The following is a 27,641-nucleotide window of genomic DNA, read 5'->3' as shown; positions in this document are numbered from 1 at the left end:
TCACTTTTCTAATTGTTGCTAAGGTTAAACAGATGTACTGTGAGATTTAGCAGTTCCTTTTCTGGGTACATCCCCAAAGGAGTTGAACGCATATACTTCTGACAGTGTTGTGGTCAGCTAGACATTAGAGACCTCTGTGTCTATCCATGAATTGCTGGATGAACAAAGTGTCACACCTGTATTCAGGGGATACTGTGCAGGGGTGAGAAGACCTGAACATTTGATAATCCTAGAATAGATAGACTGGGAAACATGATAATAAGTGAATTAAGCCAGATGCAGGTCACACACCGAGATTCCACTTGTGAAATACCTTTGCTACAAACACCCCACACTAAGCTAACCATTTCATATTTGTAAGTTAAATGGCTTATGGTTTATAAAAACCAGTAAAAACAAGTTGTTACTTTTTTAACTTGTCATTTCATTTTTACAAACTAGTCTTTTAGTCTTGACACATCCTTTGCACATATAAGTTGCTGTGGTTTGAAAATCAGATATGGATTTTACCCTCTGGAATTTATTTTGGAACGTGCTATTTATCTTTAAAAAGGAGAAACTTAACTTTTTGGAAGTGGAGCTTGTGGGAAATGATCAGAGTTGGGCCCTTTGATTAAATCCTGGTGGCTTTATAAGAGAAGACCTCACGTGTGTGAGTCCCATCATCCTATGATGCTCAGCACTGATGAGGCCCTCTGTTTAGACCAGGACAGGGAGCCAAAACAGACTTCTAGTAACTCACCTAGCTTGGCTGTTGTGCTACTAGCAATGGAAACAGCTAATGTTGTTAAAGTGAACCATTTAGCTGTGCAGGCACGTAAACTCAACCCAGCACTGGTGCAGCAGAGGCAGGCAGATCTCTGAGTCTGAGGCCAGCTTGTTCTACAGGACAGCCTGGGTACACAGAGAGCCTATCTTGAAAAACCAACTTGGAAAGACTTGTATGTTTCAATCTAATGTACAGACACATAGCAGGGCATCCACTCTGAATTCTCCCCGCCCCAACCAGATGCTTGCACAAGTGAAATGATCATCTGCTTGTTTTAGAAGATCTTGGTGGAGTATTTGAGATTCAGTCCTTTTAAGACATGGTAACCAACCTTATCATTATTTTGAACTAACTTTATTCTTTGTCACTTTTTTTTCAAATAAAAAAGTAGAGGTAAAATAGACTTAACATAAAATTTGCCATCTTAATCATTTTAAGCATATAGTTCAGTGCAAAGGTATCTCTAGTGCTGCACACTGCCCTCGATGACACCCACCCACAACTCACTAACTAGTAGCTCTCCATCCCCTCACACCTAGCTCTTGGCAGCCAAAGGTTCATTTTAATACATTAAAATTAATTAACTGTGGAGGGACTGTTTATTCGGGAAGCATTTATTTTTATTATTTCATGGTAAAGGTTATCAAAGACGTAGTGAAAGCTTAAAACAGGTGTGCTTTAGAAGCTGATAAGCCAGGGTGATGGTACACACTTGGCATGGTATCATGTGGGAGGCTGAGGCAGGAGGATCATTAGCTCTAGCTAATCCCCCCGCCACCGGAGGGTAGGCTAGCAAGGCCCCCAACTTAGAAAATCTAAAAACTAAAATAAGTAAAAACTTCAAGGCTGATATTACTGGGCAACTAGTACATGTAAAATAACTCGATAGAAATTGACAATGGGATTATCATTTCATACATGTAGCTTGCATACAAGTTTTAATGACAGTTGTGAGACACTAAAACAGGCTAAACAAGATCAAGAAACTAACTTCAGTATTCCAAACAATTTAACACATATTATACATATATCACATTTTGTTGTAGAACAGAGAAACTTCAGCAAAGCATACTAATTCACTTGGCTTCCTCCTTGGTAAAACATATTGTTTCATTTACCGTTGTATTCAGAAAAAAATTCCACTGTTCCTAGTTGGCATCGGCATTATTCTAATGTTGATAACTAGCAAAACAAAACAAAACAAAACAAAACAACAACAACAAAAACAGAACAAAAGGTAAAAAAAAAAAATGTTTTTAGATCTTTGAGAGAAGTGAAGCCACAGGAGCAGACTTAGGAAATTGGGATCGGCAGGTAGAAAATCTAAGCCTTCCTAGAGCTGAAGCTGTGAGCAGGACTCGGGTGGGAACAAAAGCCCAAGTAGGGCTGACAGACGGCCAGAGTGTTAAGTGTGGGCAACTAGGAGTGTGTAAACTCCAGGGGAACCCAGAAAATGGCTTCCTTATGTGTCTGAGTTTTATCTCAACCAGGCTCTCACACTGAGTATCAGAGAGAAATTCCCTGTACTTTGGGTAGAGCAGGACAGGAGGAAAGAGAAGTTATCAAATGTGCCACGGTGCTACATTCTTTTATTATTATTGATAACTTATTATCTCATATATCACATCTCATATATTACAGCTTCCCCACCATCCCTTCACCCCTGACCTCCCCCATCCCCCTGACTTCTTCCCCTCTTTTCAGAATTTAGGCTCTTCCAAGTGAGCCTTACCAGCTGTATTTTACCAGAGCCAACCTGGAGGAAGAGAATCGCCTGCTTCATGTCATTCTTATACCTTGTGTCATGTGAGGGGAGAGAACCTGCAGTGCTGGTGGCACTGACAGTCCAGTGACACAGACTTAGCAGAGGTCCTAGGACTGAACATGCCCCCTTCCCTGCCTCTTCAGCTGCATAGTAAAGGCCTGTCTCCCATGACTCTGTCTGCTCACTACACTATACTCATTTTTCCCCCCAGGGAAAACAAAAAGCCATAAAAGTTAAGAGAAGGCAGAAGTATAGTTTGAAGTGACTAAGCAAGCATCAGCTCCATAGCCAATGTAACAAGAATGTTAGATAATAGTCGGTGCATTGTTGAATATGACAGTTAAAATGCTGAGGGCAAAATGTGTGCAGCACATAGTACTGAGTGGATGATGTAAGCAGAGTCACATGTTCTAAGACAAAAAAGTACTAGAGACAAGCAGTGTAACATAATACCTCTGAAGAGCTCAGTATAGGGCAGGGCTGAGGAAATAACCTCTGAGCTTTAGGAAATGGAAGAATTTTTAAACTGAAAAGCATATGAAAAAGATGGCACTGGTAGCTGTAAACTAAACTAGAGCCTTCAGGAGCATGGGCACCTACAGGAAGTGTAATCCATGTGAGATGGTAACATGGGAAAGAAAAAGAACTTGAAACAGTACTTGAGGTAACACTTCCTGGAGAGTTTTACCAAATGTTAGACACTGAAGTCCAAGGAACCACTAAGAGGGAATGTGCTACAAGACCCACACCAAGGGATGGAGCTCCAAAACACAGCAAAGTGTCTTGAAAGAAGGCATGGAGGAAATACCTTAGTAAGATCAAGATACAAGATTAATGTATAAAAAGTACTTATGTACCAGCAATGAACAAGTATAATTTAATGTAAAAACATGTTGTTGTTTATATTAATATGCCAAAAATGAGATGTTTAGATAGAAATTTAACAAGAGCCAGGCATGGTGGTGCACACCTTTGATCCCAGCACTTGGGAGGCAGAGGCAGATGGATCGGTGTTTGAGGTGAACCTGGTCCACAAAGTGAGTTACAGGACAGCTAGGGCTATACTGTCTCAAAAACAAAACAAAACAAAACAAAAAACAGAAAAAAAAAAGAGGAGGAGATGACAACTATATGAAGAAGACTACCACATTCTAATACTAGATAATTAATGTAAAGATAATTCATAGCTAGGAAGGCTAATGTCCCTCCTTCCATATTGATCTGTAGATTTAATACAGCATCAGTTAAAATCTGAGCCACTTATTACATGGATATCAACAAACTGATTCTGAAATTTATGTGGAAAGGCAAAAGATTCAAAAGAACAAAGTAAAAAAAAGATAGTTGCCACCTAGAATCTTAGTGTGAAAATGTTGCAATCAGTATGATGTAGCATTGGCAAAAGAACTGACAATGGGATAGAATAGAGAACCAAAAAAAATAGACCTGAACACTCCCCAAGGAGTCAAGGCTATGCTGGAATAGATGAACCTTTGATTATAAAAGTGAATTTAAATGACATTAATTAAAATTAATTGAAAACGGATCATAGATCTCAATGCTAAATATAGGACTACTAAAGACAACAGAACCTCTGTCCTCCTGTGTTGATACAGCACCAAAAGCACTTCCAATGAAAGAGAATTGATAAGCAGGACGTGGTTAAAATGCCAGAGGTTTTCTTTGACTGACATACAGAGAATAAGAACATAACACTACACGTTAGGATAAAATGTTTCCAAAAGATGCCTTTGTGATTTTAATCACATGCACAAAGGGGCTGGGCACATAGCCTAGTCATAAGTTGTAGTTGATCTCTGCTACTTTGTGGTTCTTCCCCCCCACCCTTACTGCCCTCCCCCACCCTACCCCATTTCACCCTTTATCACTAGATAGGAAAGAGGGATGGAGGGGGGAGAGAGAAATAGAGATCCCTGAGTCTAAATTCTTTCCTTTTGTTCTTTGATCACAAATACTAACAAACCTCAACTAAGCCCACATCTCCAGGTTCTAGCATTTATATACCCTCTGGAAAGTTCCCAGAATTCCAAATGGCACACAATTGCAGAAACTATCTGCATCTGGCAAAACCATGGTCAGTTACTGCAGATAGTCTGAAGCAGCCCCAAATCCCTATACCTGAAATTAAAATGAAAACACATTCTTATACTGTTTCTGTGTTTTTAAAGGAACAAAAATTCCTAAATTGTCACTATAATAAGTAAAGTACTCCAGAATATGAGTTTCATTCCCAGAATCCAGCTGTGGTAGTGTGTGCTGGGGAGGTGGCTCAGTGGCCAGCCAGCCTAACCTTGGTCAAGTCAGTGAGAGATGAGTTCTCAAAAAGAAGAAGAAGAAGAAGAAGAAGAAGAAGAAGAAGAAGAAGAAGAAGAAGAAGAAGAAGAAGANCTCAAAAAGAAGAAGAAGAAGAAGAAGAAGAAGAAGAAGAAGAAGAAGAAGAAGAAGAAGAAGAAGAAGAAGAAGAAGAAGAAGAAGAAGCAGCAGCAGCTGCTGCTTAGTGCTCCTGTGGAGCGGAACCAAGGTTGTTCTTTGACTTTCATGTGCATACACACACACACACACACATATGCATCTGTATCCCTCAGATGCAATGATGTAAAAATGAAACTTAAAGTCAATAATAAAGTCTTAACCCAGTTAAGAAGTGGGTCAAATCCCTGGATGGACACCTGACTATAGCAGACAGGAAATGTGACAGACTTGAAACATGAACATATGTTTAACAAATGCTATTAGGAAATAGCAAGTCAAGACACCAGCATCACTGCATGTCTGTTGTCTGAATCCTAGAGCTTCTAGGCCTTGCTGGAAAAAATGCATGATGACTCTGATATTTTGGAGGACAGTCTAGCAGAGCTTTTGATTTTTTACCAAACTGAAAATACTTTTACAAAATTCAATCTTCATACCCTTTGCTATTTACTCAAAAGAGCCAAAAATTTTATCTGCACACAAATCTACATATAGATTTTTTTAGATGTTTTATCCATAGTAGATGAAACGTGTATGAAACCATTGTACCCTTAGGAGATAAGTGGATAGAAAAACTTGCATATAGCCACTGGGGTAGTATTTAGTGTTGGCAGAAGCTATCAAGATATGAAAGGAAGGCAGTGTGACTCCACCTGCATGTCATTCTGGAAAAGGCGGAATTGTGGGACCACTAAAATGGTGGTTCCCAGAGGTTAGAAGAGGAGGCAGCAAGACTAGATGAGGCATGGAGAACTTAAGCCATTAAGATTATAGTGTACAATGTTACAATTGTGCTTGCTTGTCATTAAACATATGCCAAGACCCATAGAATGCATGAAACCTTAAACTGTGGACTTAGTTTGGCAGTGATGTCAGTATAGATTCACCAATTATAGCAAGTCTCACCATCCTGGTAAGGTGCTGATGGCACTGGTGCCTGTGGGGACGGGCAGTATATGGAAATTCTGTTATCAACCTAAAACTTCAACAAAAGTGTTTACATTTTTTTTTCTGGTCTGAGTATAGAAGTATTTACCAAAAAGTAATTATAAGAAAACATATGCCTAAATTTCTGCATCATTTCATATAATGCCTATTAAAAGGCAAAGAAGAAGTATTTTATGAGTAAAAATACATTTTAAAAAAACACTAAGTGAGCACAGTGGTATGTGACTGTAATCCCAGGTCTAAGGAGATGGAGGTAGGAAGACAAAAAGTTTAATGCCATACTTGACTACATAGTGAGTCCAAGGCCACCCTGAGTAAGACCCTGTTCCCAAAAAAAACAAGAAAACCTAAAACCAAAATCAAGAATTAATATATAAGTGAGAGGATGATGTGAATATATAATCACAAAGTAAAATCACTAATAAACAAATTACTTGAAGTGTTCTGCTTACATTTTAAGCTACAGGTTTCTTGAAGATTGTTTCCCATGTAACTTTTACTGAGAGGAGTATATTACATTCCTCATGTATGTTGGAGCAGATAAAGGGTTAAAGACTGTCAGTGTTTTCTGCACATTTCCTGACCTTTCTCTTTGAAATGAAGGTTTTCTCTGGGGTCTCATAACATACCTGGAAAATCTGAATTTAATATTTTTATATGGCAAGGTTAGCATGTTTGAAACTCTGCTGGGTACCTAGAAAAACATTGTATATAAAAGTAAATGAGACAAACCCTTTCTTAGTTAAATAACTTTTATTCATTCTTTTGAATTCATGTTGGCTTTACCACATCAGCACAGACCTTGAGTGGTACCAGCTTTTATACAAGTTGGCCCAAGAGACCAATTTGCTAGGATGTTTTCTTTTTGTTACCAATGCCCAGTTGTCATTATTTCTTGGATCAAGTCATGTTAATGGTTCCTACTAGATTGGAGTCTTTGACTTTTCTGCCATTGCTGTTTGCCCACAGTACAAGAGAGTGGCCAGTATACAAGTAGAACCCAGAGGGTGAATGAGTGAATGTGATCTCCTAAGAAAGGGCAGCTCAGCATGGAGACTGCCGAGGGTCCACAAGGGGCTGGGCGTAGGCCCAGTTCCATGTTAGCTTTTGAGATTTCTCTTTACTTAGAGATAACTGGATAGTTGTACTTTAGTGAAATACTGTCTTAATAGGCATGTAATAGGCTCTCGTTTTGGCATTTTCAAGCTGTGCCACGTACTTCACCTGCCACTCTTCTGGCAGTGTTCCACTCTGACTCCCATAAGTAAGCAGTGACTGTCTTCAGATCTGGTGTGACGTGAGTGACAGCATGTCTGCTGACTGTCACGTGGTTCACATAGCTCTCAGAAGGACCTGATTTCATCTTTACATCTGCTTTCCTGAGATGAAGGCTGCTTCATTCTTTGGTCTTGGTTTTATTACTTTCTGGGAATGTATGACATCACTAGGCATTTCTGCTATTTAGTTCCCATTATATTCACATGGTTGTTATGTAGTAATACTTATATTTATTATCTCTGTATTCTTAAAAGTTACTTTGTTAGTTTTCCTGTAGATGTGATTAATTATTGAGACACTGTCTCTCCAGGTTGCCTGGGCTGCCTTTAACTTTGAGGCCCACCCAGCCCATGAGTTTGTGGTGCTCCACCCCCTTCTGCCTCTGAGAAGCTGGGATTTCAGGGCTGTGCTGCCAGGTCCAGCTCATACTATGTTTTTTAAAATAAATAATATGTTAACTATTATTATCCTCCTAGTGTATAGAATATAATGTTCATCCTGATTTTACCAAAGGCCCCCTTAATTGAGTCTGATACTGTTTCATATGTAGTCCTCTTCCCCTTCCTTTGTGTTATGGTCATGATATACCCTACCTCTGTATATATTATAAACACAGGGACATCTATTACTTATTTTTCTTTTTGCTTTAAACAATCACTTAAAAATAAGAGAAATTGCCGGGCGTGGTAGTGTACGCCTTTAATCCAGCACTCGGGAGGCAGAGGCAGGTGTTTTTCTGAGTTCGAGGCCAGCCTGGTCTACAAAGTGAGTTCCAGGACAGCCAGAGCTATAAAGAGAAACCCTGTCTTGAAAAACCAAAAAAAAAAAAAAGAAAAAAAAAAAAGAAAAACCAAAGAGAGAGAGAGAGAGAGAGAGAAAGAGAGAGAGAAATATTGGTGCTTATTTTTCTCATATTTCTTATAGTTTTGCAGTTTTCAATTTATTTCTGCCTAAATTTTACCCATCTAGAAGCAGTATGACCCTTTTCTGGATTCTCACTAGAGTTCTGGACTACTTTTGTGGTTGTTATATATGGTCTTGCATGGTCGGTCCACGTTATATTTCCCCTATCAGTTTTGTTTTCCGGCCAAGATTGCCATTTCAAATGTCTCCTGGCTAGCACAGCAGTAGGAACAAGGCAGACACTGTCATTGCATGCTATAAGCAGCTGAGACAGCTGGGCTTGTGCTTCTGTCTAAAGGAAGCAGGACTGGGTGGATCTGTGCTGATGCATCTCACTGTGGCTCCTGCACTTTCCTCCCATGGCATCCTTAAGCTGGCACTCCTGAACAAGCACACTAAAACTGAGGTGTCTGCACTCTGAATAGAAGCATCATAAGCTACGGTTTTCTTTTTTTTTTTTTCTTAAATTGGTTAGTTATAGGTCTACATTTATTTAAAACAAAATAATTTTCCTTTAAAACTTGAACACCAGCATTTCTTGAGTGTGTGCATGTGCAAGCGTGCATGTGTGTGGTGTGCTGGGAGACTAGAGGCTAACAAGTGTTGTACTTTCATTCTCTGTCTTACTCCTTGAAACAGTTTCCATAGAGAACCTGATGGTCAGCAAGGCTCAGCCATTTCCTTGCTTCTGTCCCTCCTCCTGCCAAGTGCTAGGAGTCATAGGCTCGCTGGGCTATACCTGCTCTTTCCATGGTGCTGAAAATTTGAACTAAGGTCTGCATGTATGCATGAAGAATTCTAAAAGACTGAGCTACCTCCCCAGACCAACATTGTTTTAAAAGTAGCCATGGAGAAAGTGCGCCCTTCAGAAACCCCCTCAGTCTTTTTCACTGCACACTCTCTCTCTCCTGGCTACATAATGCTGGACGCCACCATATCCCGTGACTCTGGTTAAGATGAGCTCAGGTGCCAACTGCAGGTCTCACTCAAGTTGGTCAGAGAAGGAGGCTGTGAGCAAGGATGGAGAAAGAGACATGGAGGTCTAGCAGCTTCTCTGGAGTCAGGGAGTACAGTGAAGTGTCAAAACAAGTTCCACACTTGCTGTGTCCTTGACGGGCGCAGCAGCTGGAGATGCTGCAGCACCTGCCGTTTTGCATTTCACTAAGGGCCTAGCACACAGATGTGCGAGTTGCCTGTTTCATTGGGCTCACTGTGAAGATGAATTGGAGATTCAATAGGTCTTCATTAATATTGTCACCTACCAGACACTGAACTGTAGTCCATTCTTTCTTGCCTGGAGATAGTTGTAAGGGTATCTAAAGACTTGACAGCTGTCTCCTTCACCCTGTTCAGATACCAAAATTTGAATAATACTGTTATTTCTTAATAATAATTATTAGCTCTGAAATGAACCCCTATTCTGGCAGCTGTATCATTACTGATAGTTTGTGATCTGGTATCCTAGCCCTTGGCCTTTCATATTTTACCTCAGAATGACCTGGATTCTCTGTTCACTGTGTGTTTGTTTCTTGCTGGACTGCAGGTGTGCAGTACCATATACCATTACCATGTCTGGCTAATGCTTGTTTTTTTAAACATTGTTTTCATATGTATATAAAATTGAATTCTCTAAAGACATGTTTATAAAAACCAAACAATTAGGACATATAAATTCCATTTTGTATTGTTTGATTTTCACACAATGTAATACTTAAAACTGAAATCTTTATGAGTTTTAGAGTAAACATTAAATGCCTGCATTTATTTATTTATTGATTGATTGATTGACATTGGTATGAGGTACACTCCTTGGAAATACGTTTTTAAGTCATTTGGATTTTAGAATATCATTATTTAAGAGGTAACCAAGTAAATGTTTGCTTTTATTAAGTAGAAGTGCAGCTTGAAAGGTAGAAAATGGAAAGCCGCAACACTCCATTTCACTTCCGAGTGACCAGGGTCAGGAATGCTGCTGCTGTTGCTCCCGTGTTGGAAGTTCCCTTGGTAATCTGTGTTTTCTGCCTTATGTTTTTGTATATTGCTACAGCTAAAGAAGTAAACAGGTCATGGCACGTTTAACAAAAAGACGACAGGCGGACACAAAAGCTATCCAGCATCTTTGGGCAGCCATTGAAATTATCAGAAATCAGAAGCAGATTGCCAACATTGATCGTATTACAAAGTAAGTAAATTTAAACCAAAGTATCACTGTAAAGTCCTCATATGCCTTCTCTCCTATGCAGTTCATACAAGGAAATGAAGTGACTGTTGCCTTGTAGAAGACTACAGAAAAGGGAACATAACAGGAACACTTATAGACAATGTATATTAAGAAGCCTTGTAAATAAGTGCTAGATAAGTAAAGATCAATATATTCTATTTATAGTAGATTTTCAATTATACATTTTTTGCCCTAACAAATTTTTATTTAAAAGGCTTATTAGTCACTTGCTTTATTGTAGTGAGGCTGTCTTAACAAAATCTATCACTTATGGCTTACCTCAATGGAGATGAACAGGCTTCATGTAGTAAATAATATTATGAGTACTTTATAATCACTAGAAGAAATGAGATTGAATACGCATTCAGTTTAAAAAGAAAATTCCGAGCTAGAGGAAGTACCCAGGGAGCTGGGGGGATCTGCAACCCTACAGGTGGAACAACAATGTGAACTAACCAGTACCCCAGAGCTCGTGTCTCTAGCTGCATATGTATCAGAGGATGGCCTGGTCAGCCATCAGTGGAAAGAGAGGCCCATTGGTCTTGCAGACTTTTTATGCCTCAGTGTGGGGGAACGCCAGGGCCAAGAGGTGGGAATGGGTGAGTGGGGGAGTGGGTGTGGGAGCGTGTGGGGGACTTTTGGGATAGCATTGGAAATGTAAATGAAATAAATACCTAATAATAATAATAATAAAAATTCCCCTTTCCTTTTCTCCTTAGTTTCCAGAACTAGTTGTCTTAGTAGACAAAGATTCAGTATAGAAAAACAACATCTTTTTTGCTTATTTTGTTAGGAATTTGATTTTGTTTTATTTCTTTGGATGCTTTTTAAAAATAAAGCTAATGTAACATTTTTAAAAGCTTACATGAGTTTTTGTTGATGTGAATAGAACTTTTTTATTCTTATCCTGCCTTATATCTGTTAGGTGGTATCTAAAATGAAAAGTAGGAAATTTATAAAAGCTGCCTTACACAGTGCTTTGAAACTGTTATTAATAGGTAATAGTGTTTCACCTCATGCATTCTTAATGTTGTCCCCATATATGAAGATGAGGAGGCTGCCTGAGAGGGAAGGACTAGGAAACAGGCAGGAAGCCAGCAGCAGCCCTGCCTCCTGTGGCTAAAGAAAGAAAACAGGGCCCCAGATGTGGAGAAGATGTAATAAAGAGTGCATTGCTTTAACTATTACTTAATGCTTATTTTGTTTTTAAAAAGCAAGCATTTTGAGAGATGATAAGTACAGGATAGGGGTGATACTAATATAGATAGTTTTCAAAAATCTCAGGCTGGGAATGTAACACGGGTCAGAGGTAAAGCACACATATCTCACAGGTGACACCTTAGGTTCAATTCCCTTCACTGGGCTAAAAATAAATCTCAAAGAATAAAAGATACTTGAGATTTGTAAAAGCCATACCTGAAATTTTTATAGCAAAACATTGAAATTGAAAAATAAGATATTGTTATTTGTATCAAAATTTTAAAGCGTTCGTAAGCATGAACATTTGAACAGTTTCAGTTTCTCAAATGGTTACGTTTCTTTTCCTTTGTGGTGTTTTTTCGGGCATCTCAGGGCACCTGCCAAGTGCCCCAGGAATCTCAGGAGCACTGTGGTTAGGCTGGGTGACCTGCTGATGAAGGAGGAAGAGGACGAATGCCTGCAGCAGTTGTGCATATATCTGTTGGCTACTTAACACCTACGTGTGTATGTTTGGTGTATGTGAAACTAGTGAATACCACAGAGGCAGTCATTGGGACCGTACACGGCTCCTTCTGATCATGGATCATTATGAGATTTGACTTTTCGTCTTTCTTCGTCGATATAACTTTGAATGATGACCCAAGCCTTATTTCCTTCCTTCCTTCCTTTCTTTTTTTTTTTTCTTAAGCTCTATAATTCTTAAATACAGATAAACTTGCTTACCTACCAGATGGTCATGAATTTGTAAGTCTCCTCATAAAAAAATCCATGGAAGCAGAAGACTGCCTAGGAAATGCCTGACCCAGCCTTTGCCTCCTGGCTGATGCTACTTCCCTTGATGTCCCACTCTTGGGGTTGGCTGGGAAGCAGCACTGGTGGTGATAGAAAGTACTGCTCTGAGCTCTGTTAGGTCAGGAATCAAGATGATCCTCTTCATTCATGTGTGAACACACAGGTATCTTTTAAACTTTAAAAGCACCCTAAGTTACCCAAGTCCCTAGTTGAGCTCTTGTTAAGACCTTGTCTGCTCTCTGCTGGCTGGTGAGCAGCCCTATTGTTAAAAATGAAGTCAAAGTCATGCATTAAGTGTTTTGGCATTAGACCTTACTGGCTTGTAGCCTGGCATATCCTTAAGTATCTTGTCTAACTCCATGTAATTGTGTGGTCCTGTGTAAATCGCACAGCCATCTCTTTACTGTTGTTCTCTGTTGGGTGTTTTACTAAGAGAACTGGGCTGTCTGTTCTGCAGTTCTTATGCCTTGTTCATGTGGATTCTATCATTGTGCTCTGGTAACTCAAGTGTGATCACAGTCTCTGAATTTCATGAACCAGGAGACTGGCTGTGGGGAAGCTGTGTAGATGGAGCTGTGTTCCACTGTAGGGGGGACATGTTAACTAACTTTACCTACCTTCTGAAATATTTATAGCCATTCGTGCTAGATCTGAGAAGCAGTTTGTTTCATCCTTGTGCTTCCCTGCCCCTGCCATGCGCCTGCATCCATGGTTCCCAGCAGAAGAGGATGCTTCCCTTTACCACGTTTAAAAGGGGCATTCTCACCTGATGACTGCAGACTTCCTAAGTGCCACAGGGATTCACACACCAACTATGTTTGACATGCTTCCATGCTGGATTTTGTTTTCCTGCACTGTATCTGTGATTTGTCTGTTCTTCTTATTTTAGATGTGATATTTCTCTGCTTTGCAACTTTGCTATTAGTGGTGTGGTCTGCTCTGTGCTCCTGCACTATGCATGCCTTTAGGCTCAGATTTTATGTCTGAGGTTTTCATTCTTGTTTTGTTTCAACTTCTCTTTACAATGCTGATCCTTGAATGTGGGCCTTACTACAACTACTTCTTTTTTATTTTTTTATTATCTTTAATCCTTTCTTTTTAACAGTCCAGTTATTATCCCCATCAGGTCTGCCCTCTGACTGTTCCTCAACCCATACCTCCTTCCCCAACTCTAAGAGAATGTCCCTACCTCCCCCTCCCCCCACCAGACCTCCCCACTCCCTGGAGCCTCAAGTCTCTCTAGGGTTAGGCGCGCCTTCTCTCACAGGCAGTGCTCTGCTGTATAGGTGTCAGGGCCTCCTATCCCTGTGCTCCCATCTCCCATGATTGCTTTCCTCTCCCTTCCAAATGGGATTGAAGCATCCTCAGTTGGGACTGTACCTCTGAAGTGCTTTTCTTCATTGACTTTAAGTTTGGGCCCACATTTGAGGTTTATTTACTCTTGACTTACCGTTCTGTAGCTCACAGACTTCTTGTCTTATCTTGCATTTGAAATAGTAGACTGTGATTTTCCTGATTTGCAGGCAGGTCCCGAGTGTGTTCGCCTCTTCAGCCACAGCACTTCATTCGGATTTGAAATCACTTCTTGAATTTGTATTAGATTCATGTATCTAAAGTTCCTTTTTGTGACATTTTTAATTAGCAGAAATATGGCCTTATGTTTTCTTAGGTTTACCTCTTGCCCCACAGCACAAACTACCCCATCATGCAGAAAGTCTTCTTACCTGACTCCATGGGTGTTGGCATTTTAATTCCCAGCATTCCACTAGACGTGCGGCTTTTTACATGAAGGGAGCTTTAGCTACTGAATCTGAGCATCTACAGTGCATATTATTCTTTTTTCCTGTGAGTGTATGAAAGTCCACCTGGTTGTCACTGCTCTTCTGAGATTGCCCTGGGCTTTGTACTGAGAAGTCACTCACTCACATCATGTACTTTAGAAAGTAGTTGTGCTTGTCTTTATTTGTGTATATGAGTTTTTGCCTATGGTATGCATGTGCAGTGTGTGTATGCCTGACCCCTGTGGAGGGCAGGAGAGGACTCAGATTCCCTGAATAGTTAAACTGATCTGTGGATGCTGATACCTAAACACATGTACCCACTACAAGAGCTATTAACCCCTGAGCCATCCCTCGGGTCCCCCTCCTGTGTTCTCTGAAACATCTGTCAGTGAGCCCTTCATAGCAGGCAGTGTGAAATGTGGTTGTGGTTGTAACGCTGTGAGGCTTGTCCTCACCTGCTTAGAAGGTCAGTATCTGTCTAAGCAATAGAAAGGGACTTCTCAATAGAGGCCCTCAAGGTATAATCTAAAGTAAAGTTTGACCTGTAAATAATACCATTCTGGGTCTGGGGAGAGGGCTCAGCCTTTAAGAGCACTGGCTGCTCTTCCACAGGTTCTGAGTTTATTTCCCAGCAAGCACATGGTGGCTCACAACCATCTGTAATGGGATCTGATGTCCCCTTCTGGTGTGTCTGAAGACAGCTACAGTGTACTCACATAAATAGAATAAATAAATTAAAACAAAACAAAACAAAACCCATTTTGCATTTGTAGGAACTGATGTGTAATTATCATAAGATCCATATGAACCATTATTTTATTATAAAGACCAGTCATTTTGGAATTATGAGTGAGGATGGCTAGGAAAGCAGGTCTCTTTGCCTGGCAGTGACTGTATGTAAGAAACGGTAGGATGCGCACATACCTCTTTCCAAGGGACAGTTGGTGCATGGATGTGTACACACCTCTTCTGTGGAGTTTGGATAGGTGTTCTTATAACAAAGCTGGAAATATTTGGCCTCAAATATTCATCTTAAACAAGTATTTTAAAAAATATTCATGTGTTTAAGGTATTACTTGTTATGCATTAGAGTTAAATCCAGGCACAAAAGATGAAGAATCCTATGAATAGAATCAGTCACAGAAGCGGGACTTGAATTTCTGAACCCTGGTGGTTCCTATCTCGCTGCTCCTGTTTCTTTAAATGATCTGGGCTTTAAAACACTGCAGAAAAAATAAGGTGCACAGGTCACCTTCTTTTGCTCCTTTCCCAGGGTGTTCATGTCTACCTTAGATAGGTACAGCAGTCTTAGAGGGTCATAATTGTTCTCAGTCGCTAGTGAAGACAGCTTAAACACTTGCTGATGAACTTACTGTGGATCGTTCTTATCTTTACTGGCATTGCTGGCGAGGCGGAATGCTTAAAACAGGAACCTTTTCCTTTCTCCTGCCTGCCAGAGACAGCTAAAGTAATTGCTGGCCGGGCTTCTCCGCTGCCCTGAGCACGGGGCTCTGCATTTCCAGGGCTTTGGATTGGAGACCTTGTCCCACTTGAGTTCACAGTTGATTACATGTGTTCCTTACTTTAAGGTCAGATCCCAGTCAAAAAGTAAGCTCTGACCCCTTGTGACATGAGTTTTCTTGGACTTGCTGACACTTCAGACATGCCTAGACCTGCACAGTGAGGCCTCTTTGTGCGTAGGCTTCCTGTGGAGGTAAAGTAGACACATACTGCTCACTTAGTGGAATTCTGTGACACCTAGGTTGTAGGTGACATTTTGCCACATGTGTCTTTGAGATTCTATTCACTCAGGATTACTAGAGAGGAGGAGAATGACCATTGCCTATGTCGTGCCTCCCCTCACTGTCACTTCTGCATCCTTATTCCCATTTTCACAGATACCTTTGTCCCTGAGAGACCTGTAGACACACTTGACCGCTGTTAGAATTATGGCCTGATGTCACACTGGGCAGTCACAGGCTGAATCTCAGTTCTGCAGTCACAGTTGCTTCTTTCAGAGGGAAGATTTTTAGGGCATTACTTTTGCCTTAGAAGCTTGTCTGTTTGCATGTTTCTGAATTTAAAGACAAGGTACCTGAGAGCACGATTAACCACTAAGGAATAAAACAGCAGTATCAAGTAGGGGGATATCGGTGTGGCAGAGTTCAGCTTACTTGCATGGATTAGAGAGAGGGTAGTGATTTATAATACTGCAGACTTCATTTGGGGTAAAGTTGCCGAGAGTGTTTAGAAGGCCTTGAGGAGGGAGAGTCAACACATAGATTGTCTGGATCATGGGAAGTGTTTGTAGTATTTGAAGGGAAATGGCAGAAAGGGTCAGGAGTGTGTTTAATGTCTATACTGAGTTATTTAACTAGTAGCTAGGGAGGAATATATAGCAGGCCTTTACAGTACAGACAGGATTAAAATACAGCACTCACTATCTCTTTTCAAGCTAGGTTAAATGGTTCCCTCTGTCTGAGCATCTGTCTGATGTGCTACTCTGAAGTACTTTCCTTGTTCCTTCCTGCGCTGCAGTCCCCCTGCCAATCTCTGCCCCTTGCTGTCACTGGGTTAGTGCCAGTGACACCTTTCTGAAGTGGCACTAACCATCAATGTGCCTTATTCTTGACAACCTTTTTCTTGTGGCTCCTGGAGTCCACCTGCAGAGTGCCTTACCCAGCGGCTCCACTGTCCCAGGCTTTGTCTGCATGGCTCCCTGCCTCACCCCCTGCTTCCCCATTCCTGCTACACTCTAAGAGCCCTGGATCTCTGTAGGCTTGGCCAGCTCATGTGCTCATGTGTCTAGGCTGATGAGCTCTGCCTTCCTTTCTGTTCTCCTTCTCATCCCCATGCTTAGCAGTCACTTCTCTGATGTTCATATATGATTGTATTCTTAGACTACTCTTGATTCCCATAGTACATAAAATCCAGAGCCCTTCCCAGTTAGATCCATCATGTCTGCTTTTGTGTGCACCCTCTTCCCACTTGGTATTTCACCCAAAAGGCTGTTCTCAGGTGTGTGATAACATCACAGATTCTGTATTTTGTATTTTTCCCCCATTCATGATCAAAGTCATCAGATGCATCCTTTTAAAATCCACACACAGTCTTCAAGATCCTGGTTTTGGTGTAGCCAACCCTGACCCTTCTCTCTACTTTCATAGTCATGTGCTTATGTTCATTTTTTATCATTTCTTAAAGTTTTGTAGAAGCTTTTACAAGTATTTGCTGACTATGGATATCTTAAAATAGTTTACGTCACACACACACTTACCGATGTCAGTAGGGAGTACAGCAGTTGGGACAGTAGTAAAAATGAGTATTTGGACTGGGACTGGAGCTCAGTGATCGAGTGGTTGCCTAGAATGAAGAAGCCCTGGGTTCTATCTCCAGCATTGCACAGGCACATGCACATGCACATGCACATACATACATGTGCATACACACATGCATGTGCACTCACAGAATACTAGCAGCTGTTTAGTTGCATTAACTGAGGAAGTAATTTCCAGGAGGGCTGTTGTAATGGACATCATTTGCTGGCATTTAATTTTCACAACTCTGGGGTTGGTGTCACACACACACACACACACACACACACACACACACACACCATGGCTGCTGGTGAATACAGTGAGGTTTAGGATCATGAAACATTGTGTAACACTGTGCCAGCTGTTAGGCTCAAACCAGAAGTCTGGGTGTTCTCTCCATTGGTGTTGTCAATGTCTCCACTGTGTAGATGGCCTTTTCTAGTTTTTATTTCCTTCTATCATTTGTTCAACTTTTTCCAAAGATGGCTTCACACTTACAGAAATTCAGACACTTCTGCCTCCTAAGCTCTAGAATGGAAGGTGTGTACAACACAACCAAGCTGCCCCATGTAGTCTTTATTAGTGTAATTGCATCCAATCTTTTCCTTGATAGTTTATGCTCTTGAAATATTGTAAGAATTTCTTTTATTCACCAAGAATGACAATTCAGCACTATAATGTCAGTATTGGAGAGACGGAGGCAGATGGATTGCCTTGAGTTTGATGTCAGCCTAGGCCAAAGAGTGAGATCCTGCCTCAAACAAACAAATAAGAAATAAATAAATAAGAAAAATACTTCCTTTTCCCGTCTTACAAAAGATTTATTTGTAATTATGAGTATATGCATGGGTTTGTTCATGAGTGGAGATGTCTGCAGAGGCCAGAGGAGGGCATCAGATCCCTTGGAACTGGAGTTCAGGCAGTTGGTGTGCACTAGTGTGGGTGCTGGCATTTGAGCTCAGTCTCTCTGGAAGAACATTACATGCTTCTAACCATTAAGTCAGCTCTTCTGCTCATAATTTCTTTTTCTCAAGACATCGACAAGAATACTCTCTACAGTTTGCTTTCCTACCACAACAGCTGTATCTCAGTCTTTAATCCATCTGTTCTCTGTGGCTCCTTAGGATCTATCTAGTTTTCTTTTTCTCTGTACTGTTTCCCTTCTTTAGAATCTAGACTCAACTGTAAAAAGCAAACAAAAAAGTTAAACAAAACTCTTGTTAAAAAAAAAAAAGGAAAAGAAAAGAAAAGAAAGGAAAAGAAAAGAAAAGAAAAGACCAAAACTGTAAAACTGCTAAAGAGGGGAGGAAAGATTGTGGGCGGCAGATGGGTCAAGGATACCACAACAAAACCCACAGAATCAATTAACCTTAGCCACAGGGGCTCACCGAGACTGAACCAACTGTATGCCTGTGTCTCTCCTAGGCCTTCTGTATACACAGATTAGTTGCATAGTTTTGTGAGACTCCTAACAGAGGAGCAGGGTCTGTGACTGATGCTTTTGCTTGCTTTTTGGACCCTTGTCCTCCTCCTGTGGGTTGCCTTGTCCAGCCTTAATATAGGGGGAAGTGCCTAATCTTACTGCAACTTGATATGCTGTATTTGGTTGATATCACTGGAGACCTAGCCTTTTCTGAAGGGAACCAGAAGAGGAGAGGATGGGGAGGGAGGGAGTGGGGTGTGAGGCATGGGAGGGAAGGGAAGGAAGGGAAACTGCAGTTAGGATATAATATATTTGAAACCTGTGGCAGCTCATATTATGGGTTGGTTGATGGTTTATTAGCAATGCAGCCTTCCTCACTGCTGTGCCATCTCGATGGGTAAGGGACTCTTCTCTTGGCTTGGGTTAATTCCATACCCAGAGCTAATGACCAACATACTCAACAGTATTCAGTGGCCTTTGCTAAATACTGAGGGTATATAAACACTTTTTACTCATTGATTTTTTATCTTTAGCAACTGAAAACCTGAGATCTTTGATGAACCAGGCAAATTCTCCTACCACCTTTGTTGTTAACTAGTTATCTTTTATTGAGAAAGTCATCACCTTCCTTTAGAAAACCAACACCCTTTGCACTCAGTATCTCAGTGGAGAATAGGAAGTTTTGCGACTAGGCAACATTCCCTGCCCTCCTTACCATTGCAAGGCAGCTGGCACCTTGTTCTCCATGGCTTGTTCTAGGTCAAACATCCTGGAGCATCCCTAGTCTGAAAATCAAGATAATCTTTGGTCTTAAGCCTCAAAATGGTACTCAACAGGTTTGCATTTCAGATGTGAAGCATCAGGAATGCTCAGCTGGGAAATGTTATGTAGAGATACCCAGATGGAAAGCACTCGAAGCTACCAGCATTTTTGACAAGGAATGTTTAAATTGTCCTTTTTCATGGTTAATTTTTTTTTGCGGGGGGGGGGGGGGGGTTCAGCATGGGTTGAGATCAGTTTGTGAAGACATTGGTAGTTCATGCCAACAAGATATGCACAATTACCATGTGATAGAGAAGGCAGCAGTATTTCCTAAAGGGAAAGGAAAAAAAAAAACATTAATAGATGTCACCTATACAGTGCAACAGGTCTACTCTTTACCCGAAGCTCAGGAATGCAAACATCCTGGCCCAGAGCTGCTTGCCTTTTGGTTGGGTTCAAGATTCCCTTTTAGAGGACTTCTTCATGATTTACCTAGGAGACTTTGAGGGAGGGTCTATGATGGGGGTCTGGATTTAGGATGGGGGAAATGCAAATAAAAGTGTGGTGTGTCTGTGTGTGTGCGGAGAGTTTGGGAATGTATATACAGTCAGTTAAAACAAACAAAAAAAAGAATTGTGACCATAATCTTGATAATATATGAGTAAAGTTAAAAAAATTACTAATGTAGATTAAAACTAACACTCAACATAGGAAAGAGAACAAGACTTGAACAACTCGAACCAAATGTAGAAATAATATCAGAGCCGTACAGGGGACAGTCCATATAGCAGGTTGTTATACTGGACAGTCACATTAATTCATCCAGATTAATACCAACATTTAATACTGAGGAACGGAATCAAGTTACAGAGAATGCATGGAGTCTGATTCCATTTAGCAGCGTTCAAAACTAGGAACATTGAACATGCTTGTAAGGGACTCGTGTAGGAGACGGGCTTCTGGATATAACTCAGTGCTACAGCACATGCCTAACATGTACAAGACTCTGGCACGTGCGTCCGTGTGTGTGCATGTGTGTGTGTGTGTGTGTGTTCAAGAGTGTGACGGCTGTCAGAGTGGACAAGGGAACTGAGTGACTGTGACGACTGTCAGTGGACAGGGTGTCTCTGCCTCTCCTGTCCTCTGCTGTCTTGTCTTTCTGTTCCTAGTCAGGCTAGCTCAGGAGCAGTGGTGACCCACTACAGTCTGGTGTAAAGAGCTGATCATTCAGTATTAATTATCCTTTGTAGTTAGTTCTCCCTTTTCCACTGAAGACTTTTCTGTGCCAAATTATCAAATGAAAGACAATGCCCCATTTGCATGGGAATCTTAATGCTTTATTCTGAAAATTCCTCCCTCTTGTGCAAAGTGTACTCTTCTAGGTATTGTGAATGGAAATGTAGTAAATGAGATTAAGAAAAAATTTTATAGATAATTTAAACAGAGGCCTAATTATTTTGCTTATTTCTTTTATCAACAGCCAAGATGAAATATATGACTTTGCTATGACCATCTTTTATGAGATTAAAATTGTCAAACTGTATATGATTTTAAGATTAATTTAAAAGTGAAAATATATACTTATTTTGTGTATGTGAATGCAAGCATGTGTGCATCGACATGCTGTGTGAAGGTCATATGAAGGTCAGAGGACAACTTGGGGGAATTGGTTCTAAGTCTTTGTGAGCAACCTGACAGCAGCCCATGCCAGATGGACATGGGGGAGCATTGAGCTAAGTTGATCCATATTGTCCAGCATACACTTGGAATAAAGTGTTATGTGACCACCAGAATGGTGACTATTCTCAAGCCTTAGAACTTATAGTCAGAGTGGAGCTGTTCTCCACTAATTCATGGAATTAGTGTTTTGATGGGCAGAAAGACTTGCTGCACTTCCTGGCAGCTGCTTTCCTTGGGTAAAAGCATTGTCTTCATCTCTGCTCAGTTCTCAGTATTGCATGTAGCTGTGGTGCAGTTTCTGAGCTTGCTTCACTGCTGGGTTCATAGGTAGATGATAAGTCTCAGGGAGAATGGTTCTTACAATTTCTTATGTTTCTAAAGGTGATACACATTTTCTGTTACAATTAACTGTATATGTTTGTTTTTCTTGTGGGGTGGAGGGCCTTCCACAATGCAGAATTGGCTCAGGGGAGATGAAACATCTTAAAACATTTTACAGCTTGTTTGGATGCATTGCCACAGTTGTAAAGCAGTATCCCAGGGCTCCAGACAGTGGGAGAAACACTGCAGGAATGGAAGTGAATGGGGAAGGTGAAGAAAGGTACTGAGTTCAAAGAAATTGAACATACCCTTTAAGTAGTTAGACACTTCTGCACTGTTTGATGAAGTTTTATACTGAGTCAATTGCAATAGAAGACTAGAAGGTCTCTAACTATTCCTGACACCTCCCTGTGCATCAGCTGTCCTCTTGGCTCATCAAGCTCCTTTGAAGCAGGTTTCCTTCAGGTGTGCATGCTCAAGCCAACACACTCCAGTCTTGCCATTTTCTTTACCTTGTAAGAGAAATGAGAATCAATCCTGGAGTTAGCTTTTATGTAACAGTAGGGAAAGGGTAAGCTGCTAAAGATGCCTCAGTTACTGAGTAAAAGGTAGAGGTGTTTCAGCCTGAGGGCACAGCTCTTCAAAAACCCCATTTGCATGGTAAAAGTTCCTGGATACAAATGTGTCAAGGAATAATCAAATGCAACAATGTTCTTCTTAACTTGGCTGTCTGGGATCAGAAAAGGCAAGTCTAGAGAGGAACCCGGTCTCTAGCTGGCATCACGCAGCCCCTTTGCCAGTAGGTGGCTTTAAGCATCTTTACGGAACAGGATAGTTGAAGAATTCCCTGGGAAAAACTAAAATAAAGCATTTTTGCTGCCTGAGATATAGAAGTCCTAAATAAAACAGCCTAGGCAGACGGATTTAGGAAAGACAAACCTGGGTAGTGCTCAGTGTGCACCACAAACACTAGCCAAACCATACATAGCAGGTAAAGTCAAATCCGGTTGAAGTCAGTCTCACACTCTGATTGCCAGCATGATGACAGGAGTAGAGAATTCCATATGTGATCCCATGAAGTGCCCTGTGCAGAACACAGGTACTCTAATTGCAAATAGTAGTACATACATTACCTTCAGATCATGTATGTGTAAAAGAAAAGCTTCTAGTCAGGCTGGGTTCCATCCCCAAGGACTCTCATGTATGTTCAATTTGTTGTTGTTTTGGTTTGGTTTTTCGAGACAGGGTTTCTCTGTGTAGCCCTGGCTGTCCTGGAACTCACTCTGTAGACCAGGCTGGCCTCGAACTCAGAAATCCGCCTGTCTCTGCCTCCCGAGTGCTGGGATTAAAGGCGTGCGCTACCACGCCCGGCTTGTTCAAATATTTTAAAGCATGGAAAAATAAAGCATGGAAAAATGACAAGTCTGAATGATTTCTGGTCCCAAGCATTTTGTAAAGGGAGGTCTGCAAGTGTGCGCTGGGGTTCTTAGAACTACGTAGAACTTGTGCGGTCCTTAGGGTATGCATTGCTTACCAGTTTGTCTGCTGCATCTAACTTAGGTTACTGTGCTTCCCCGCCCCCTATGGAAATGGCTAGTTTGTGTAAATCTGACCACTGGCATTGGTTACTTCTGTGTTACTTCTGGCTTTGTTCTATGCTTAAAAGGTAGTTTCACATTGGAAATGTAATTGAGGAAAATATGTAATAAAAATATTAAAAATCAAAAAAAAAAAAAAAAAGAAAGTCTCCAGTACCTTCCTTCAAATGCTTTGGTTTTGTTTTTCACATTTAAACTTCATATATGGTTACAAGGTCAGAAAAGACTTGGATCCCCAGGAACCATAGTTGCAGGTACTTGTGAGCCACCATGGGGGTGCTGAGAACGAAGTGGGGGCCTCTGCAAGCAGCAATTCCTGAGCCAGCTCTCCAGCCCCTGAATTACATTCTTAATGAGTTGTTTTACTTTGTTTCTTCCATAAATGCAAATCATAATAAAAGGACTTCCTTTTCTTATTTTGACTCTGTATTAGTTGTCATTACTGAGAAATCCCTAACTCTGTGTTCCCTCTGTGTTCAGGTATATGTCCCGAGTCCACGGTATGCATCCCAAAGAGACCACCCGCCAGCTGAGCTTAGCTGTGAAAGATGGTCTTATTGTCGAAACTCTAACAGTGGGCTGCAAAGGTTCAAAAGCTGGTATTGAACAGGAAGGATATTGGTTACCAGGAGATGAGATTGTAAGTATATTTTATTTGATAAATTTAGAAATTGGCATTTTGGGTTTTGTTTTTAAGTATTAATATAACCTATAGAAATTCACTGTTAGAAATTTAATAATTCTTAACATTTTTATTAACATTAAGGCTCTATATTGATAGCTTTCTTGTGATTCCTAGGAGAAAACTTAACTCTTGCAAAATTCTTGCTTTTCTGTCTGTTATCTTGCATCTAAAAATATAAAATTAAGCTTGGGCATTTGTGGCACACACCTTTGATCCCAGCACTTGAGAGACAGAGACAGGTGGATCTTTGTGAGTTCGAGTTTAGCCTGGTCTACAGAACAAGTTCTAGGACAGCCAGGGTTTCACAGAGAAACCCTGTGTCGAAAAAAACAAATTTAAATAGAATTAAAGTAAATGTTCTTAGAAACCATGACCTCTGCTGTGTTTCCTTCAGCTGATATTAGTGGAAGACTATTTCATACAGGGCAGTGTTTACACCGCCTAGATGGACAGAGACGGGCACGCTGCCGGCTTAGGAAAGCTTTCTCACTGGGGTGCCACCAAATCCTGAGTCATTTCATCCACAACACAACGGTCCCAGGTGCTAGAGTGACTGGCCGTGGTCCATAGTGACCAGTGTCTTCTGGCAGCACTGGGAGAGCATTGGGAGAGCAGCATCAAACAGGACGAATAGAAAGTTACTTCTTTCTGTACTAGCTGGACCTTCAGCTAGCTGTAGCTGTGACTGCTCTTGGGGTGCTTTCTTACCTCCAGAACATGACTTCATGCTAAGGACACAAAGGGCACAAAGATCGACTTTATATGTAGGATTTCTATCTCCCCATCTTATTTTTTGATATTTTAACCAACGAATTAGAAAACCTTTCATTATTGTAATAAACATCTTTTAAGATAGTAGGTTTCAAATGTATATTTTGAAGATTTAGTATATAATTCTCTAAAAATTAAAAAATTTAAAAATCTCATAACATCTTAAAAAATGGTTTATTGAGGCAAAATTTCCTGAAAGTTTTACTTCATTTCATTTCCTGGTAACATGACAGAGCAGCCCATAGATTCAGTGAGACTGACGGTAGAACTAACACCAAGCATCTCTGATAATTCTAAATGCAGGAAGTTGTGCAGGCCTAAACGCTTGGTCAATTTTATTTATATGTCAGAACCTCAGAAAGGAAAACCCATGTTTCTGCAAGCAAAAATCGTGAAAGAAAATCATTACTTGTATCAGTATAATTTAGCTTATGAACTGGAAATATTCCTGGGAAGAAATGGGACTGCTGTCATCAGAGCAGTTTTCTGTCAAGTCTCTGCTGCAGCTGGAAGCCTTGTTGTAGTAGGTTACACGGGTAGCGAGATAGAGCAATGGCTGAAACTGACAGTCTAGTGTGACTTAGCACGGTCCAGACAGGATGGTATATTCTGTCCCAGGCCCGTGGACACTCAGAGATTCAGAAGTCTGTGTGGAGAATGCCATGCCTGAGGTGGGAAAGTGACTGAGCGTACTCTGCGCTCTTGCAGGTGTGGGTCATGTAGACGCAGTTCATAGAGTCAAGGGGCTCTTTTCTCCTTTAAGGTGTGTGCATGTGTGTGTGTGTGTGTTTTGTTTTATATATATATGTGTGTGTGCATATGTGTTTTATATATATATATATATACATATACATATATACATATGTATGTGTATGTGTGTGTATGTATACATATACATGTGTATATACTTTTTTCCACCTCAGACCGAAATTTCTTTAATTCATCAAGCTTCTTATATGTTATAATTAATTAGCTTCTTATATGTTTCCCACAGCTTTGGATCCTATATTCCTTTTTATTTTTACATATTTTCTTTAAACATATTTATAATCCTCTTCCTGTCTATTTTTTACTAAATGAACTCTTAAAGTAATAGCAGCTATATAGGTTTAATGTGAATTGGTTCTTATTCACAAGCAGTTTTATACTAAATATGCATATGTAATATAACTGAGTCCATCAAACTTCTGCTTATAAAATATGTAACTGTAAAGACTCAAAGGTAAAGTAGTTATGGGATGGGTAATGTCTGTCTTAAGCATTTCTTGCTTACATGTCTGGAATTGTTTAAAACTTCATTGACTTTTCAATGTAATGTGGGCATAGTAATACTTATTTCATTTGATTAAGCATTATCTTAGTTACTGTTGTATAACTGTGAAGACACACTGTGACCAAGATAATTCTTATAAAAAGAAAGCATTTAATTCGGGCTTGTTTAAGGTTTCAGGGAGCATGTTGCATGCAAGCATCCAGGCAAGGGCTGAGTGCTTATATCCTGACGCACAAGCAGGCGTGCAGACAGACAGACCTACACTGGGCTTAATGTGGACCTTCGAAATCTCCAAGCCACCCCCAGTAGCACACCTCCTTCCTAAGCAGTTTAACTGGGATTCAAACATGAAAATAAATACGCATGTAGTGGCCTTTCTCACTCAAATCACCACAAGGATTAAAGGAAAATCTGTCTATGAAGACTATACGAGTATACCCAAAGCAAGTATTGGGCCAGTAAATAAGGATACAACATAGCAACGAACTCTTTTTGTGGAAAGGCAATAGAGCTAATAATAATTTAGTGTGTATTTCTAAATAACTAAAGGAATGGACTTTAGTTATGTTAATTAGCCTGGTTTGATCATCCCTCTCTCTCTCTCTCTCTCTCTCTATATATATATATATATATATATATATATGTGTGTGTGTGTGTGTGTGTGTGTGTGTGTGTGTATGTATATCTCAAAGCATCACACTGTACCCTATAAATGTATAATTATTACTTACAAATTAAACTTTAAAATTCTTAAAATGTCTGTTGTATAGTAGAAGCATCAATTTTTTTTAAAAAAAATTATTTTTATTTCATGTGCATTGGTGTTTTGCCTGCGTGTATGTCTGTGTGAATGAGGGTGTCAAGATCCCCTAGAACTGGAATTTCACAGATGTGAGCTGTCATGTAGGTGCTGGAAATTTAACTTAGGTTCTTTGGAAGAACAGCCAGTGTTGTTAACCACTGAGCCGTCTCTCCAGCCCAGAAGCATCAACTTCTTATTGACCACATTAGACGATTTACCTTGTAACCAGTATTCTCCATCGTAAATCCTGTGAAGAACTTGCCCTTGAAAAAACTAGTTCTTATCAAAGGTATAAAGAGAAGCTGGCTGACTAAATGAGTAGTTCACTACCTGGTGATACACCACTTGCCTTGCAGTGAGTATCCCCATGTCCTCAGGATACCCACAAGCTCATGTAACTAACGAGGTTCCACACTGCCCAGGCTTTGTGTATTTGTATTAATGCTTGTCATCTGCACACAGAGGCAGGTCCAGGCTGTGAGCTGACTAGGAAATACTCCTCAAGAATGTTTGATGGAAGGGAAGGCCACGTTTTCTCATCTGCAAGAAGTTCAGTGGGCTACAGGTCTGCATACCGGCATTTAGGACTTTATAGTTTCACTACTTGGTGTGTGATTTCCATCACTTTGATGTCCTAAAACTTGTCTTTAAACTGTGGTATGTTGATCACCTCATTCAGAGTTTGATAGACCTTAGTAAGGCAGCTCTCTTACTTTAAGAACAGGTGAGAATGTTCTTCTGAACTTCTGGAAAGAGCATCTGTAAAACAGAAATGGGCAGACAAGGTTACTTCCTGAGTCTCTCAGGCTGTGTCTCCCGAGTTGCTTACATAGCAGAGGCCGCACAATGCTTGTCTTCA

At 40.5% G+C, this 27,641-nt stretch overlaps 1 protein-coding gene across 8 annotated transcripts in view; it reads left to right on the top strand.

The window, feature by feature from the left end:
• Zmynd11 (zinc finger MYND-type containing 11) overlaps positions 1-27,641 on the top strand; it is a 76,919-nt gene that overhangs the window by 18,125 nt on the left and 31,153 nt on the right. For 4 of the 8 annotated variants that reach the window (XM_029485005.1, XM_029485003.1, XM_029485004.1 and 1 more), the window contains exons 1-4: positions 6,848-6,859; positions 10,054-10,058; positions 10,203-10,338; positions 23,732-23,891. In XM_029485005.1, coding sequence (XP_029340865.1) covers positions 10,223-10,338; positions 23,732-23,891 — 276 coding nt within the window. In that variant the 5' untranslated portion in view covers positions 6,848-6,859; positions 10,054-10,058; positions 10,203-10,222. Of the gene's footprint in view, positions 1-6,847; positions 6,860-10,053; positions 10,059-10,202; positions 10,339-23,731; positions 23,892-27,641 lie in introns of those variants that run through there. The other 4 variants (XM_021180012.2, XM_021180011.2, XM_029485001.1 and 1 more) reach the window with 1 other exon arrangement.

The sequence above is a fragment of the Mus caroli genome, chromosome 13 (genome assembly GCF_900094665.2).
Source record: "Mus caroli chromosome 13, CAROLI_EIJ_v1.1, whole genome shotgun sequence".
NCBI lineage: Eukaryota > Metazoa > Chordata > Mammalia > Rodentia > Muridae > Mus > Mus caroli.
The sequence above is the reverse complement of the archived record's forward strand: the minus strand, read 5'-3'. Positions and strand labels throughout refer to the sequence as shown.